At 54.1% G+C, this 13,745-nt stretch overlaps 2 protein-coding genes across 9 annotated transcripts in view; one reads left to right on the top strand and one right to left on the bottom strand.

The window, feature by feature from the left end:
- Positions 1-988: 988 nt before the first annotated feature.
- Positions 989-8,292, top strand: LOC124505353 (NADH-cytochrome b5 reductase 2). Of its 2 annotated transcripts, XM_047071293.1 has the most exons (8): positions 989-1,063; positions 1,333-1,405; positions 3,959-4,065; positions 4,339-4,468; positions 5,067-5,150; positions 5,880-5,965; positions 7,103-7,202; positions 8,120-8,292. In XM_047071293.1, the coding sequence occupies exons 1-8, from the start codon at positions 989-991 to the stop codon at positions 8,290-8,292; spliced, it is 828 nt and encodes a 275-aa protein (XP_046927249.1). The 2 variants fall into 2 exon arrangements, with proteins under 2 accessions (XP_046927249.1, XP_046927250.1); XM_047071294.1 differs by lacking the exon at positions 8,120-8,292 and having other exon boundaries at positions 7,107-7,124.
- The window catches only part of PPFIBP2 (PPFIA binding protein 2), a 148,927-nt gene continuing 141,441 nt past the window's right edge, over positions 6,260-13,745 (bottom strand). For 4 of the 7 annotated variants that reach the window (XM_047071289.1, XM_047071286.1, XM_047071292.1 and 1 more), the window contains 2 exons: positions 13,149-13,214; positions 7,006-11,878 (listed from right to left, as the gene is read on the bottom strand). In XM_047071289.1, the coding sequence (XP_046927245.1) occupies positions 11,807-11,878; positions 13,149-13,214 (138 nt within the window). In that variant the 3' untranslated portion in view covers positions 7,006-11,806. Of the gene's footprint in view, positions 11,879-13,148; positions 13,215-13,745 lie in introns of all 7 variants that reach the window. The other 3 variants (XM_047071287.1, XM_047071290.1, XM_047071291.1) reach the window with 3 other exon arrangements.

Genomic DNA, 13,745 nt, shown 5'->3' with positions numbered 1-13,745 from the left:
GGCGGAGCTGCGGGCGCCCGACTCCCCGCGGCCTCGCAACCAGCCCCACTTCGACGACCTGTTCGGCGTCTCGTTCCGGGTGGGTGCCCAGGGCACGGCAGCGGGGCGAGGCCGTGGGAGTCCAACGGGGCCCCGGGCGGGCTTGGCGGCCCAGGGCGTGGGCCGGTCGGCGCCGCGCGGGGCGGGGAGCGGGGCGGGCCCGAGTGGCGCCGGGGCAGGCGTGGCGCGGCGGGGAGCGGGGCGTCAGGTGAGAGAGGGAGCCCGCGGCCCTTCCCCGGTCCCGCGACGGCTGGCTGGGCGATGGCCAGGCTGGCAGTGCTGGCGGCGGGGGCGGGGGCGAGAGCCCGGAGGAGTGGCTGCAGGTGAGAGTCCAGGCCTCCTTCACCTGCCTTGGTGGGTGCTGGCGTGTCCCGAGGCGCTAAGGTAAGCCCCCCACCCCCAGATCGAAGGTACTCACCCCACCCCAAGCCCGCCTGGATAGGGGAGTAGCGGGGAAGTGAGCCCCATCCCTGCCTAGCCGCAGCCACCTCCTGGAGGAGTCAGCGCTTATCCCCGTCTAGTTCTGCCGTTGGGGACTGGGACCATGTTCCAGATTGTGGGTTAGAAGCAGTGTCATCACCTCAAGGAGGGGACTCCCAGGACTTGCACCCTCGAATGTAACCAGGATGGAGGCAGATGGGCAGGAAGGGCTGGCCTGGTGACATTAGCACTCCCTGGCCATTTGCTTGGCGTGGTCTGATGTGCAGCTGACCCCTCCCTACCCTCCGGGTCCACTGTAGGCTCAGCCTGCATTGTTTTATTACCTTTCCCTCGGTCTGGTTTCTTCTGTGCCTTTGGTGTGGGAGGGTACTGCTGTGCCTGAGCACAGTCGTTCCCCCGGGGCCGGCGGGACCTGAGGTGCACTGTTCACGCTGTCTGCTAGGACCCAACCCTGCTCCTTGTCATCACTGTCCTTGGAGTCACAGTGCTCCTGCTGGCCCTGAGGAACATGAACTCAAGGAAGAGATGTATCACCCTACAGGACTCTGAAACCAAGTACCCACTGCCTTTGATTGAGAAAGAGGTAATGGAGTCAGCCCACCCTTTCCACTGTCAGCCTGTGAAAGAGAAGAGCACGAGAGTGGTGGGGGATGTGCTGGCTGGGAAGGCAGGGCAATGGGACAGGAGTTTCAGGGCCTCCAGTTTGCTCCCCACTGAGTGTGTGTGTGTGTGTGTGTGTGTACATCTGTGTGTTCCGGGGTAGTCCCAAACAGAGCTCCTTTCCCAGGCATCTTAGTTGCCCAGAAAGGCTTCTAGAAAGCTGACAGTCTGCCTCTGTTTTCTATTTTATAGCAAATCAGCCACAATACCCGGAGGTTCCGCTTTGGACTGCCCTCACCGGACCATGTCTTGGGGCTTCCTGTAGGTGAGTGGGGTTTAGTATCATCGCCAGGACTGGGCCTTGCAGGCACTCTGCTCCTCTCAAAAACTCAGCTGGGGTGTAGCAGTCTCCTTGTTATCTTTCCTGACACGTGAGCTCAAGAGAGGTAGGGAGATGGGCTTGGGGACAGTCCATTTCTTTTCTCACTGTTTGATTTGGGCTGACACAGAAGTGATATCTCAGCATTGAAAGGAAGTGCATCTAGAATCAGAAGGTCTGGGATCTCATCACAGGCTCCTTGCTGGGCAACCTGAGTCAAGTCCTTCAACCTCTCTGTGCCTCAGTCTATGAAATGGGGTTTCCCAGGCCTGTCCGCCGCTTGGGTTGTTGTGAAGGTAAAGTGACCGATGGATGAGAAAATTCAGAAAGTGCCAAGTGCTGTGTAAATGTGAGGGGTAGAAGGAACTGATGTTCCCCTGAAGTCAGGAGAAAGGCCCAGAATGTGTGGAGAGGCAGGAGGGAGTCAAGTGTGTCTTCCCCACATAGTGTGGCTTTTCAGCAGGGACCTCAGATCCACACAAGGAGGGACCCATTGTGAATACCAGCCCTAGAGGTCTTAGAGTTCCGAGTTACCCCCTTTCTGGTCTGTACCACCACCAGACACCCAGTTTCATGTTGATGAGGTAGAAATCCTCTGCTAGGTCCACAGCCTGGGGATTCAGAGCTTTGTACAAATTGCTAGTGCTGCTTGCCAACCTGGTGGAGATCCTAATCCATGACTACTTGTCCTACAAAACCTTGACCTCTCCTCAGGTGACCAGGCAGCCAGCCTGGCTCCTGAGCCTCCTCACTGCTTCCTCTCTCTGTCCCCATCCACAAGAGCTCAGTGTCCGCCTGTCTTCCAGCCCTCTGCCTAGTCTGTGGGGTGAGTCCTGTTGGCAAGAAGGCTAAAAGAATGAAAAACTTCGAGGAATAGAAATTTCTTAGAATCTTGCCATGACCCACCCTCTCCTCTGCCCTGGTGTAGGCGGTGCAAAGTTAGTGTGACAGGTAGTTTAGAGGCTTCTGGGAGAGTCTGCTATGAGGACTCGGCGATCACTGATGCTTTCCAGGTCAGAGGAAATGCAGCAGCTTAGAAATGGGGCCAACTAGGCAGCCCCGTTTTCCCCGGGGACGGACACTGCCAGGCCAGGCCCAGGTTGGCTGCATCTGAAAGAGCCTATCTGAGGTCTCCAGGTTCAGATTTGTTCTCTGAAGGAAACTGCCTCAGGCATATATTTCTGCACATCCCTGATGCCCAGCCAGGCCACAGCCAGAGTCATTGAGCCTGTCTTTTCTTTCTTCCCTTCCTTTCTCTTCTCTTCATTTGAATTCCCGTATAGCGCTTGTCCTTTTTTAACCCCGAGTGTTTGCACCTCAGGCTTCAGGGCCTCCTCACAGACCCTGAGGACTTTCAAGGCTTCCTCCTCTCCTCCTTCTCTTCCTTCTTTCTGTGTCTCCCCAGGTTTCCGCTTCTGTCTGCACCTCTGCTCCATCTTTCCTGTGCATAGTTTCTACTCCCTTGGATGGCACAAAGCTTCATTTTGCCTCTGTCTCTTAGCATCTCTTGATGGCAGCTCCTGCCCTCACCACTGCTTGTCTTAGTCACTGAAGCTCCCACTTTAGATCCAGCAACCATCTGAGTCGCCATACCCACTATGTGACACTGGGTTGTAGTCACCATATGTAGGTCTCTGGCCATACCTGGTCCATTCGGTTCTACCCAGGAGGGGCAGAATTCCATGGCTCAAACTTTACTGCTGCCCCTCGAGCAGAGCCATTGGCCAGAAAGACACAACACTCTTTCTAGAACTCCTGGTCTGCAGTATCCAAATCCTGGGGCCCCGCATGCCTGTGAGTCTAGGGCGGCTCAAGCAGCAAGAGACAGATGAGGGGGTCGTGATTCATTCACAGACCCCACTGATCCACTCAGTCTAAGAAGAAATGACTTTGTGAAGGCAACATATTTTGCTTTAAAAGGGAAACACGCCTGGGATGCCTGGGTGGCTCAGTCGGTTAAGCGTCCGACTTCAGCTCAGGTCATGATCTCTTGGTTCGTGAGTTTGAGCCCTGCATCGGATTCTGTGCCAACAGCTCAGAGCCTAGAGCCTGCTTCGGATTCTGTGTCTCCCTCTCTCTCTGGCCCTTCCCCCCCCTCAAAAATAAACATCAAAAAATATTTAAAAGGGAAACACTCCTTTCTATTACTTTTAATACTCAGCCTCCAACTTTAATGAGGTCTTCCTGTTCCACAGAATATTTTGATGAGTGAGCGTGCATTCACACGAAGCTCACAGCTCCCCTGGGATGGGGGCAGGGCAGGCATATCGTCCCCACTCACCCAGAGAGGTGAAGTGACTTGCCCAGGGTAGCATGCAGAGTGACAAGGGCAGGCCTAGGACCCAGGCCTCCTGGATCTGGACTCCTCCTCTGCTTGGCCGTGCTCCCATGCACCCTGCCACATGCACCCACTTCCCTGAAGCCAAGTCCTTTATGGGAATCCTGAGTCCTGTTTAGGTTGGCTGTGCTCACATTTAACACTGCATGCTTTTTCTGCAGGTAACTATATCCATCTCTTGGCCAGAATTGATGGTGCTCTGGTGGTCAGGGCTTACACGCCTGTGTCCAGTGATGATGACCAAGGCTTTGTGGACTTGATTATAAAGGTAAATGGTGCCTACTGGGTCCACCTGCCTCACCCTCACAAGCCTATTAAAGGTGGTAGGGTGGAGAGGGGACTCGTGTCCTGGGAAGGGCTTTCCAGCACTATTTAACAGTGAAGCTGTTGATTTGGCCAAGTCTTCAGGGGGTGCTTAGAGCAACTGTGAGCACAGAGGATTTTCTCTGCAAGGTTTCCAGTGGCAAATGGAATTTTTAGTTGTATGCAGCTGTGACCTCAGGTCTGCGTGTGTGAAAAACAGGCTGCTTTATTTTTTCAGGTCTACTTCAAAAATGTACACCCCAATTATCCAGAAGGGGGGAAGATGACTCAGTACTTGGAGAACATGAAAACTGGGGACACCGTCCTTTTTCGAGGGCCCACCGGTCGCCTGTTCTATCATGAGCCAGGTACTAGGGGGTTTATGCTGGACTTCCTGCTGGGAAGAAGATTCCTGTGGTTGTTCTAGAAAACATCTCATGTTTGGGTCATGTGCACTTGTCCTTAAAGTCTTCGTACATTCATTCAACACACACACTTTATGAGATTGTAAGCTTTGTTATGGTAGGGGAGTGCTGGGGTTTTTCCTCATCACTGTCTGTCCAGCACAACGCCTGATACATAAGAGGTACCCGCTAATGCTGAAGAATGGATAGATGGATGCCATCCACACTCGCTCACTTACTCACATGTTCACCACCGACTCACTCTTTCACTGCTGTGGCTCAGTGCTCTGCGAGGCTCCATTTAATTTCACTGTGCCCCTCTCCTTCCTCAGAAGAAAAGGTCTAGTGAGTCCTCAAAGAAGCCCAGCCTCTGTTTCCACTTTGTGCACCAGGGCACGGGGAGTGGTGGAACGGGGCACACCGACTTGCTTTTCTGGTTTAGAATGGTGTGGCCACTTCCTCAGGTGGACTTTCCTCCTGGGGGTCCCAAGGAGAGTCTGGGATCTTTTGTAAGCTCTCAGGCAAGAGCTGCAGAAGTCAGAAGTATCCTCTGTGTTTCCAGGGAAGTTTTCAATCAAACCATACAAAACAAGTGACCCTGAAGAAAAGGTGGTCAGTCACCTGGGAATGATTGCTGGGGGCACAGGTAAGAGGCTTCTGGGGCTTCAGCCACAGGGTGGGTCCCCAGACCTTTTTAACTTTGGACTCATTTGATGCTAGAAGGGGTGGTGTGGGAGACCCTTTCCTAGCTGTTTTAGATGGAAGTGCAAGGTTGATGATAGGCCTGGAAACCAACCTCATGTGCCCTGCTCCCCTTACTCAACATGGTGGCTGCCCCAGGAAGTCATGCTGGGGACCATAGAAAGGTCTGGGGACCGAGCTGAGTAGGCCCACACGTGGTCCCCCAAGGGCTCCTGGATCCAGGTCAAGCCTGATGCTCCCCATCCCTTGAAAATGAATGCCTGAAAGAATGGAACGTGGGAACACCTACAATGTGCCAGGCACCACAACGGGCACTCGTAAAATGAACACATTTACTTGTCGTTCTCTTTTACAAATGGGGACACGCAGCCAGGCACGTGACTGACCACGGTCAGACAGCAAGTGAGGGAGCTGGGTGTGCAGCCCACTTTCAGTTCCGAGCCAGTCTCCTTCCATCTTGCCACAGGAAAACAAGAAAGGGCCTTTCGATTTACTGTTGCATTGGAAGGGGAAACCAAAAGGAGGGGTGGTCTTCCACTTTGAGTTTTGGGGGCAGACATGAGAAAAGTAGGACTGCGGCTAAGGAAGACTGTTAAGGGGCTGCAGACCAGGGACTGTGGGCAGCAGAGAGGGAGAGAGAGCGGCTAGCTGTGTCCACCTGCTACTATTCCAGGGATTACGCCCATGCTGCAGCTCATTCGCCACATCACCAAGAACCCCGACGACAGGACCAGGATGTCCCTCATCTTTGCCAACCAGGTCAGCTCTGCCGAATCAGCCCTGAGCTTGCAGGGGTGGGATGGAATGTTTGCTGAGCAGGGCCTCTGCCTTCATACCTCCCCCCTACTGAGCTCTCTCGCTGCTGGGGTGCCTGCGGCCTTGGGGGAGGGCCTGGTTTTTCGGTTGTTTTTTTGTTTTTGTTTTTAACTGTTCCCCCAGCCACTTTACGTACTAAGCTTTCCTTCCTTTCTTAATATGTAATTCTGGTTTTCTGAGTATAAAGTCATAGATGCCCTCAGTAGAAATTTCAGAAAATACAAAAATAAATATGACTTTTTTTTTCTATACATGCCATATATTTGCAATTACATCTATAACACAGTTTTGTTTTTTCACCCAGCATTACCACACAGGCACTTTCTTCTCGTCAAAACTCTTTGTACATATTTTCATCAGTCTGTACCAAGTTGCACCATAATTTAGTACATCTTCTGCCTTCAGATTGTTTTCAGTTTTCCCAGTTGTCAAGTATATAGTGATGAACAATATAGCCTAGGCTTGATGCCTTTTAGATTATTTTCTTAAACAGAATCCCAGGAGTAGGATTGCTGGTGCAGGAACTGTGAAGAGTCTTGAGGTCCAGGTCCTCTGTGTGGTACCTCTGGGCCTGGCACAGGTTTCTCGTGGCTTTGGCTCCCTTTCCCCAGATGAAGCTCCAGCCTTTGCTTTCCTGTCCCATAGCTCTCCAGTGCTGTGGTATTAGGTGCGATCTTCTTTCCATATTACGGCCTTCGCCCCTTGCACTCCCTGCGAGAGGTCCTGGGCCCACACTAAGCTCGGTCCAGCCCGGCAGGATAGCCTGGTGCTCAGTGTGGATGGGGGTGGGGGTCTGGGCCGTCAGAATGAGGCCACCCAGCCTGTGCACCTGTGCTCAGCTGTGTCCTTCCAGCTGAGGACAGTCACCGCCTCTGCCGCACAGCCCACCTCCTCCACCCACGAGAGAGGGTTGGTAGTGCAGGAAGTGCCGCAGAACCTTCATTTGCCCCAGGAGCCGTGGTGACAGCATCCAACTAGAGCAGTGGCAGCTTGGGCAGACGTGTGCTGACCCGTGTGCCCAGTGTGGGGGACAAGCAGGATGTCCCTGGAGGGGCTTTGCTCACGTTCCTTATTTTCTAGACAGAGGAGGATATCTTGGTGAGAAAAGAGCTTGAAGAAGTTGCCAGAACTCACCCGGAACAGTTCAGCCTGTGGTACACCCTGGACAGGCCTCCTGTTGGTACGATCCCCATTGTCCCCACTGTGGGTTAGCTCCAACCCTTGACCCACCTCAGGAACTGGTCCCTGGGTTTGGTTTTTGGATCTGTGCTCGAGGGCTGAGACCTTCAGCTCTGTCTCTGCATGGGAAATGGAGGGATTTGAGGGAGAGAGGATTTGGGATGACCTGTTTGTGAGAGCACTCAAGGGCATGTGTGTGATATCTCAGCAGCAGTCCATACACGCGCTGAACCTCAGGAGGGACTCAGAGGGACACTGAGTCACTGGGTCAGTCTGAACACCCACTCCATGCTACACTTGATACAGCATCCCACAGAGATAGCACACACGTGGCATCTAATATGGCCAGTGACCCCTTCTCCCTTACCACCCGGCCTCTCCTGGATAGCAGTCATCACGTGCTAAGCCCCAGCCAGCTGCTGCGACCCTAGCCAGCACGTGGCTGCCAGCAGCGGCTACCACCACGCACAGCCCACCATCCGTGGCTGTCACTCTCCTGCTGCGCTGAACTGCACCTGCCTTGTCATATAGCTCACTGCCCAGCAGAGGGCGCCCCCAACTGAGCCGCAAACCTCAGTCTGTACGGCCCCAGATCGCGGCCCCAGATCTCTGCCGTGACTCAGACCACACCCCACTATTGTGTTCTCCATCCCTGACAGTGCCGGCAGCATCAGACACCTGCTGGGGGCCTCAGAGTCCCAGCAGTGAGCCTGGGATCTGGGGGTAGACACTTCTGAAGGCTGCCTGAGCCTACCACGTCCTTGACTTTGCGGCTTCTCTGCAGAGAACAGCAATGCAGGCTTCTAAGTCTTGGAGAGTAGCCTGGGTTCCTTCTCTAGGGAGGCCAGGCAGGAGGCTTGGGGTCAGGGACTCCACCTGGCACCCCCACAGCTTTTTTCTACTTCTGCTTCATCTCAGGCTGGAAGTACAGCTCAGGCTACATCACCGCCAACATGATCAAGGAGCACCTCCCTCCTCCCGGCCAGTCCACGTTCATCCTGGTGTGTGGACCCCTGCCCCTGATCCAGACAGCCGCTCACCCTAATCTGGAGAAACTGGGTTATACCAAGGACATGATTTTCACTTACTAATACCTCCCTTGCTTTTATCAAATCTGCCTGGTCCCTTTCCTCTGTTTCAGAGTGAGCTCTGCCTCAGCACATTAAAGTGGCGTGTGTTCACAAGCGCCTGTAATGCATCCTTGAGCACATCGCTCCTTTTCTGGGTGTGGGCCTACGAAGCAGCATTCACAGGGTTGGAGATAAACTGGTTTCTGAGACCGCCTTGCTTGGGAGGCTCAATTCGTAGCTTTTCCCATAGTTTAGTGAAATAAGCTTCAGTCCAAAGCAGACAGCTCATGAGATGGGGCTTGTGGGACACCTGCTAGGCAGTTTTAGAACGTTAGAAGGCCTTGGCCAGCCCTACATCTGAACTGTTCTCTGTCCCAAGGAGGTCAGGACTGGTAAAAGTGCAGGGGCAGAATTCCAGAAGAATCCAAGTGGGGTCACGTCAGCTTCCAATCTGTCTCCTGAACACCCCTCTTCAGAGTGTTCTGTGTTTAAGGCCAGACCTACTGGAGGGCCTAGGCACCCTCCACGTGCATCCTTCCTTCCTTTGTGGCAGACCCTTGAAGTGGGAATGATGTTCAAATGTATTAGGGTAGTAGTAAATCCACAGGGTAGGCAGGCTCCAGGAATGCTGGACTCCTGGGCTTTGTGCAACAAACACAGGCCAGGGCTGTGGTTTTCCTAGCATCCCAGCGTGGTGCCCAGGGTGGTTAATATAGCAGCTTCTGAATTTGCAAACAAGAGTAGGCTCCAGGAACTATTCCTTAAATCCTTCACGTTGCTAAACCCAAATCATACAAGTGACCACGATGGCCTCTGCTGTTCCTGGCCAGGCTGATATGCTTCTCTGCTACTGTGAGTGGGTAGAACCTTTCTGCACTTTACTTCTCATCATTCTCATAACAAGCCAGAGATTCTACGGGGGGAGTTATTCTCCAAGTTACAGAGGAGAAAACTGAGGCTCCAAGATGAAGTTATTGCCCCCAGATCATTCCAACAGGAGGTGGCAGGGGTGGGCTTCAGACCCGGCTGTGTTTAATCCAAGACATTGTCTTTCTACAGAAACTGGATGGTAGTGTTGCTGGAACCTGGTGTCACCATGTGTGTGGGGGGGCAGGGCGGCGGGAGGGTGGGGGTGGGTACAGGACAAGGGAAACCGGCTCTAGAGATCTCACTGAAGTGCAGCTATGCCCTGCCTACAGAGATGATCCCCTGAGGGCCAGTAGGGGTGCCACGGTGGCGGGGCTGGGGACAGTGAGTCTTCACTCATTTGTGTGTTCAGCACCCCCTCAGCGAATCCCCTAGGCGCTATAGGGTGAGGAAGAGCCTACTCGCAGATATTTTTCTCTAACACACATCTTCCCATGCTTGTCCCTGCTTTCACTAGTCCCCATCTGGCCACCTGTGTCTCCAAGATAAATCACAGGGACCTGGCTCACAGGGCCTTTCCTGATCTGACTCCAGCTGACTTCACCAGATTTTTCCTTCCCTGGGCCTCCCACTTTTACCCCATTCTGTGGCCCAGTGGCTCTCAGCTAGGGGGCAGTTTTGCCCCCCCCCCCCCACAGAACATTTGGCAAAGCCTGGAGACATTTTCGGTTGTCATAACCAGAGGCGGCATGCTGTTGCCAGACAGGGGTAGAGGATGCCGCGAAACCTCCTACAACACACAAACCAGCCCCCATCACGACAAATTATTCAGCCCTAAGTGACAGCAGCGCAGAGGTTGAGAAACTGTTCTCTGGTTTTAGCAACTTTGGGCACTTCCTGGGATGTGCTGGCATGTTCCACGTCCATCTGCCTGGAATGCCTTTCCCCTCTGGCACCCTTGGGGAACCTGATTTATCTCTGAAATCCAAGTCGTTTTCAGTCCCCTCCCCCAGCTCTCCATTAAAAAGGACACCTTGTTCTTTCAGGCTGTAGAGACTTCTACTGGAGCCTCTGTAACTTTCAGCACACGCCTGTTTGAAACAGATGTGCACCCCCCACCAGACCATCAGCACCCTCAGACAAGGACCTTGACATTCATGCCTGTCTGTATCTGTAGCCCTTCTTAGCCTGGCATGGAACATGCTTAACCCGCACATATGAAGGGGTGGGTGGATGGGGAACTTGGCAGCATGGAGCCCCTAAGCAGTCTAAGGACCAGCATTGGCTCTTATTCCAGTCTGTACAGGAGCCCACGCATAGCAGGTTGCTTGGTGAGTTTGTGCTGAGAGTCTATGGAAAGGAAGACACAGTACTTCAGGGTGAGCCAGGAAGGGCTCGGGCTCAAGGGCAGACTACACAGTGGGACACAGGGACCTCTAACCAACACATCAGTGAAGGTTTCCTGAAAGAAGTGGTGTCATGCTGGGTCTTGTGAAGGGGACCACGGGGGAAAAGTAGGTCCCACGGTGGGGGAAACGCAGAGACACAGGCTACAGAGTGGCTTCTGAATGGCCTTGGGTGCTAGCAAAGGCTTTTGAACTCTACTCTGGCTTCTGGAACTGAGGCGTTCTTAGCATAAAGGTAACAGGATCAAAACAGTGCTTTGGGAAGGCCACTCTGGGGTAAGGTAGAGAACCTTTGGAGGGACCAATTGGGAAGGTGATGGACCAAGGAGGAGACCAGCTTTGGAAATCAGAGGAGAGAAGAGGCCCAAGCCACCACAGGGAGGAAGAGGACGGGGCTCTGCCAAGTGGGGAGACCGTTTGGGCGGGACAGTATGGCTGGGGCACGTGGGGTGAGGTAGGAGACACCCCAGGGGAACAGGCTGCTCTGGGAAGATGGCGAGTGGCGGTGGAACCGTTGGTTTGGGGTAAGCAAGCACTGTCCACTGGGGGGAGCCATTTGATCAGACAACCGCACTTTGGAGCCTGTGCTGCCTGTCAGCTAGGGTGAGCTTGAGTGCCTGCACGTGTTAGAGCGGCCTCTGCTCTGGAGGAGGCCCAGCACTGACAACCTCTGTTGCAGAGGAGGGTAGGATGAGGGCAGTTGGGGCAGTGGGAAGAGAGGCCCATCGCTCCTTCCCTGCAGTCACCCTGAACACCAACGCCCTGGCCAGGTTCCTGTGGATGAAGTACTCCCTGTGTGTGGAAGCAGCCCAGGAGGGGCCCCCTTTCATTCCAGCCACTCCAGTACAGCCAGAACATTGTCTTCAGGATTTTCTTAACAGCAGAGCTTTTATGAACTCATTGCCCTTTCCCTTTGGTGTAAGAACCTCCCAACTGTCTCGGGGAAGAGCATGAGCCATTGAATCGAGTCTGTGCTGATGTCTGTCTCACTGCCTTCCCCACAGAAGTGGGGTGCAGTCCACGTATAAAAGTACAAAAGGTATTAAAGCTGTGGTGAAGAGCACAGTACAGTTGAAAACACGGGGCCCCCTGGGCCCACCCCCTGACATCTGTTCACCACTCTGCTCGCTCCTGTCAGCACCCCCGTTCCAAGATGTCCTGCCAGCCCGTCTGGACTCTGCGGGTGGCTGTGCCAGCCCCCCTTGAAGCAGAGACTTGGGGCCCCCACACGTGCCTCTCTGGCCTCTTGGCCATGAAGAAAGTCATCTCCAGTCCTCAGGGTTGGGAGCCGCCAGGCGAGAGTCGTTCAGCAGCTGGTCCTGGCTCAGCATAGTCTGAAAGGACACGGCCCAAGGGGTAGTTGAACAGGGTTTTGGTCAGGGCTGCCCTGTGGCAGCTACATGGGAAGCAGTGGGACACATTGGTGTGGTCCCATCTGACACTAGCACCCTCTAAGTTCATGAGATCCAGGACCCCCACATACTGAATCAGAACAGACAGCACTATCAAGAATATGCGTTGCTCATACCTTAGAGGTAAAATTGCTATTTCAAGACCACCAAAGGCCTACTAGTGGTAATGAGGGCAAGGTTGGGTGCATTCATTTCAGTGTATGAGCCAAAAAAAAAAAAAAAAAAAAAAAATTAAATAAAAATGGTCCCATTTGGATTCAGGGAGATCACCCTGCCTCCCCCTCTACTTCAGTCTTGCCCTTGGATACAGCCTTCTTAATGTGCCTCGATAGATAAGTGAAGGACAGTGACAGGAGCCTCAACATGGACAGATGATACACCAGTGGGCTCAGTTATGGGACCATCCAGGGGCTAATGGGCAGTTGAAGGTACAGGGCCTCAAAAATGTGAATCTTCGCTGTGGATGGTCTTTTACTCCCAGCTCTAGCCTGCCTACAAAGAGGATATTATGAGCTCTGCTTTACAGATAACTAAGCTGGGGTGTGGAGAGAGAATGCCTTGCCTGAGGTTCCAGAGTTAGTAGGAGGCAAAGCAGGGCCTTGAACCAGATTGGCCTCACTCCAAAGTGGCTCGCTCCTCGCCAACACCATGCTGCCTCCCTGTGATACAGCTTGTCCTCATGAGGCACATCAGGACATGTCCACATGCCCATGATATCCACAAAGTCAGAAGCCTGACAGGAAATACAGGTGTCAAGGGTGGAGAGGGCAGAACAGTGTCCAGCAGGTCTGAGATGAGGCCCGGGCACCAGGCTGATAGGCAGGTGACCCAGAACTGCCGAGCACTGTGGTTTCCTCACCAGCCCTGAGCCTGGGAAGACGACTGAGACCCGGCACACTTCAGCTGGTTTCAGCTCAGGGCCCAGGACCTGTCTCAGTGCCCCTAGCAACTCAAGGCCCAGCTCAAGGCCCAGCAGCAGGCCCATGGAGAAGCTTCTGGGCTGCTTTCTACCACAGAGCTGGCTCCAGCTCAGGCCACCATGCCTAGCACCATCCTGTGGATTCCTGGCAGAGGCACTGATGACACAGGTTCAGGGTGGGGTGGGGGTCTCAGGCCTTGTGCACCACTGTACCAAACTCACGGGGCCACCCCGGCACCTGTCCTGCTGTGGAGAGAGGGGTCAGAATCCTACCGTGAGACGGTGAATGTCTTGGGAGAGGAGCCCTATCTGCGTCACAGTGCCTTCCGAAGGCGCCATCTGTAAAATGGGCGGCAGCCTGGTCAACACACGTGGACTCAGCTTGTGATTCACAGAGATGGCATGCAAGTCCTGTCCTGGGGGAGGGGGCGAGGAGGGGGCCAGGCCTGAGGAGTGGCAGGTGGGCAGAGCACATGCTGTTTCTATCCCTGGGAAGGGCAGGGCTTCTGGTCTCCCACACAGCCGTGCACACACACTCCTTTGGGCCACGCCAGCACCGGCACTGGGGGCACACGGGAAGAGGGCACAGATGGCCTGTGAGAAGCAGCCCTTCCCTTCCACACACGCTCAGTGCTCCAGCTAGCTCCAGGAGCAGGGAGCAGCAGGGATGAAGGCCTCAGGATGCCGAATACAACCACGATTTCCGGTGCCAATAGGACCCTGGACAGGTACAGGTGGGCACCTTCAGGGAGCTGCTCATAGACCTTCCTCACTACCAGGGGCCTCCCTCGACCCCTCCTCCTCAGGTAATGCTGGTCTGCTCCTTCCTTAAGCCTAGTTAGACACCGTAGATCTAGAAGCATCCTCTGA

Source organism: Lynx rufus, unplaced genomic scaffold, assembly GCF_022079265.1.
Source record: "Lynx rufus isolate CCGP_SWC_20201006 ecotype Redwood Valley unplaced genomic scaffold, mLynRuf1.p SCAF_9, whole genome shotgun sequence".
NCBI lineage: Eukaryota > Metazoa > Chordata > Mammalia > Carnivora > Felidae > Lynx > Lynx rufus.
The sequence above is the reverse complement of the archived record's forward strand: the minus strand, read 5'-3'. Positions and strand labels throughout refer to the sequence as shown.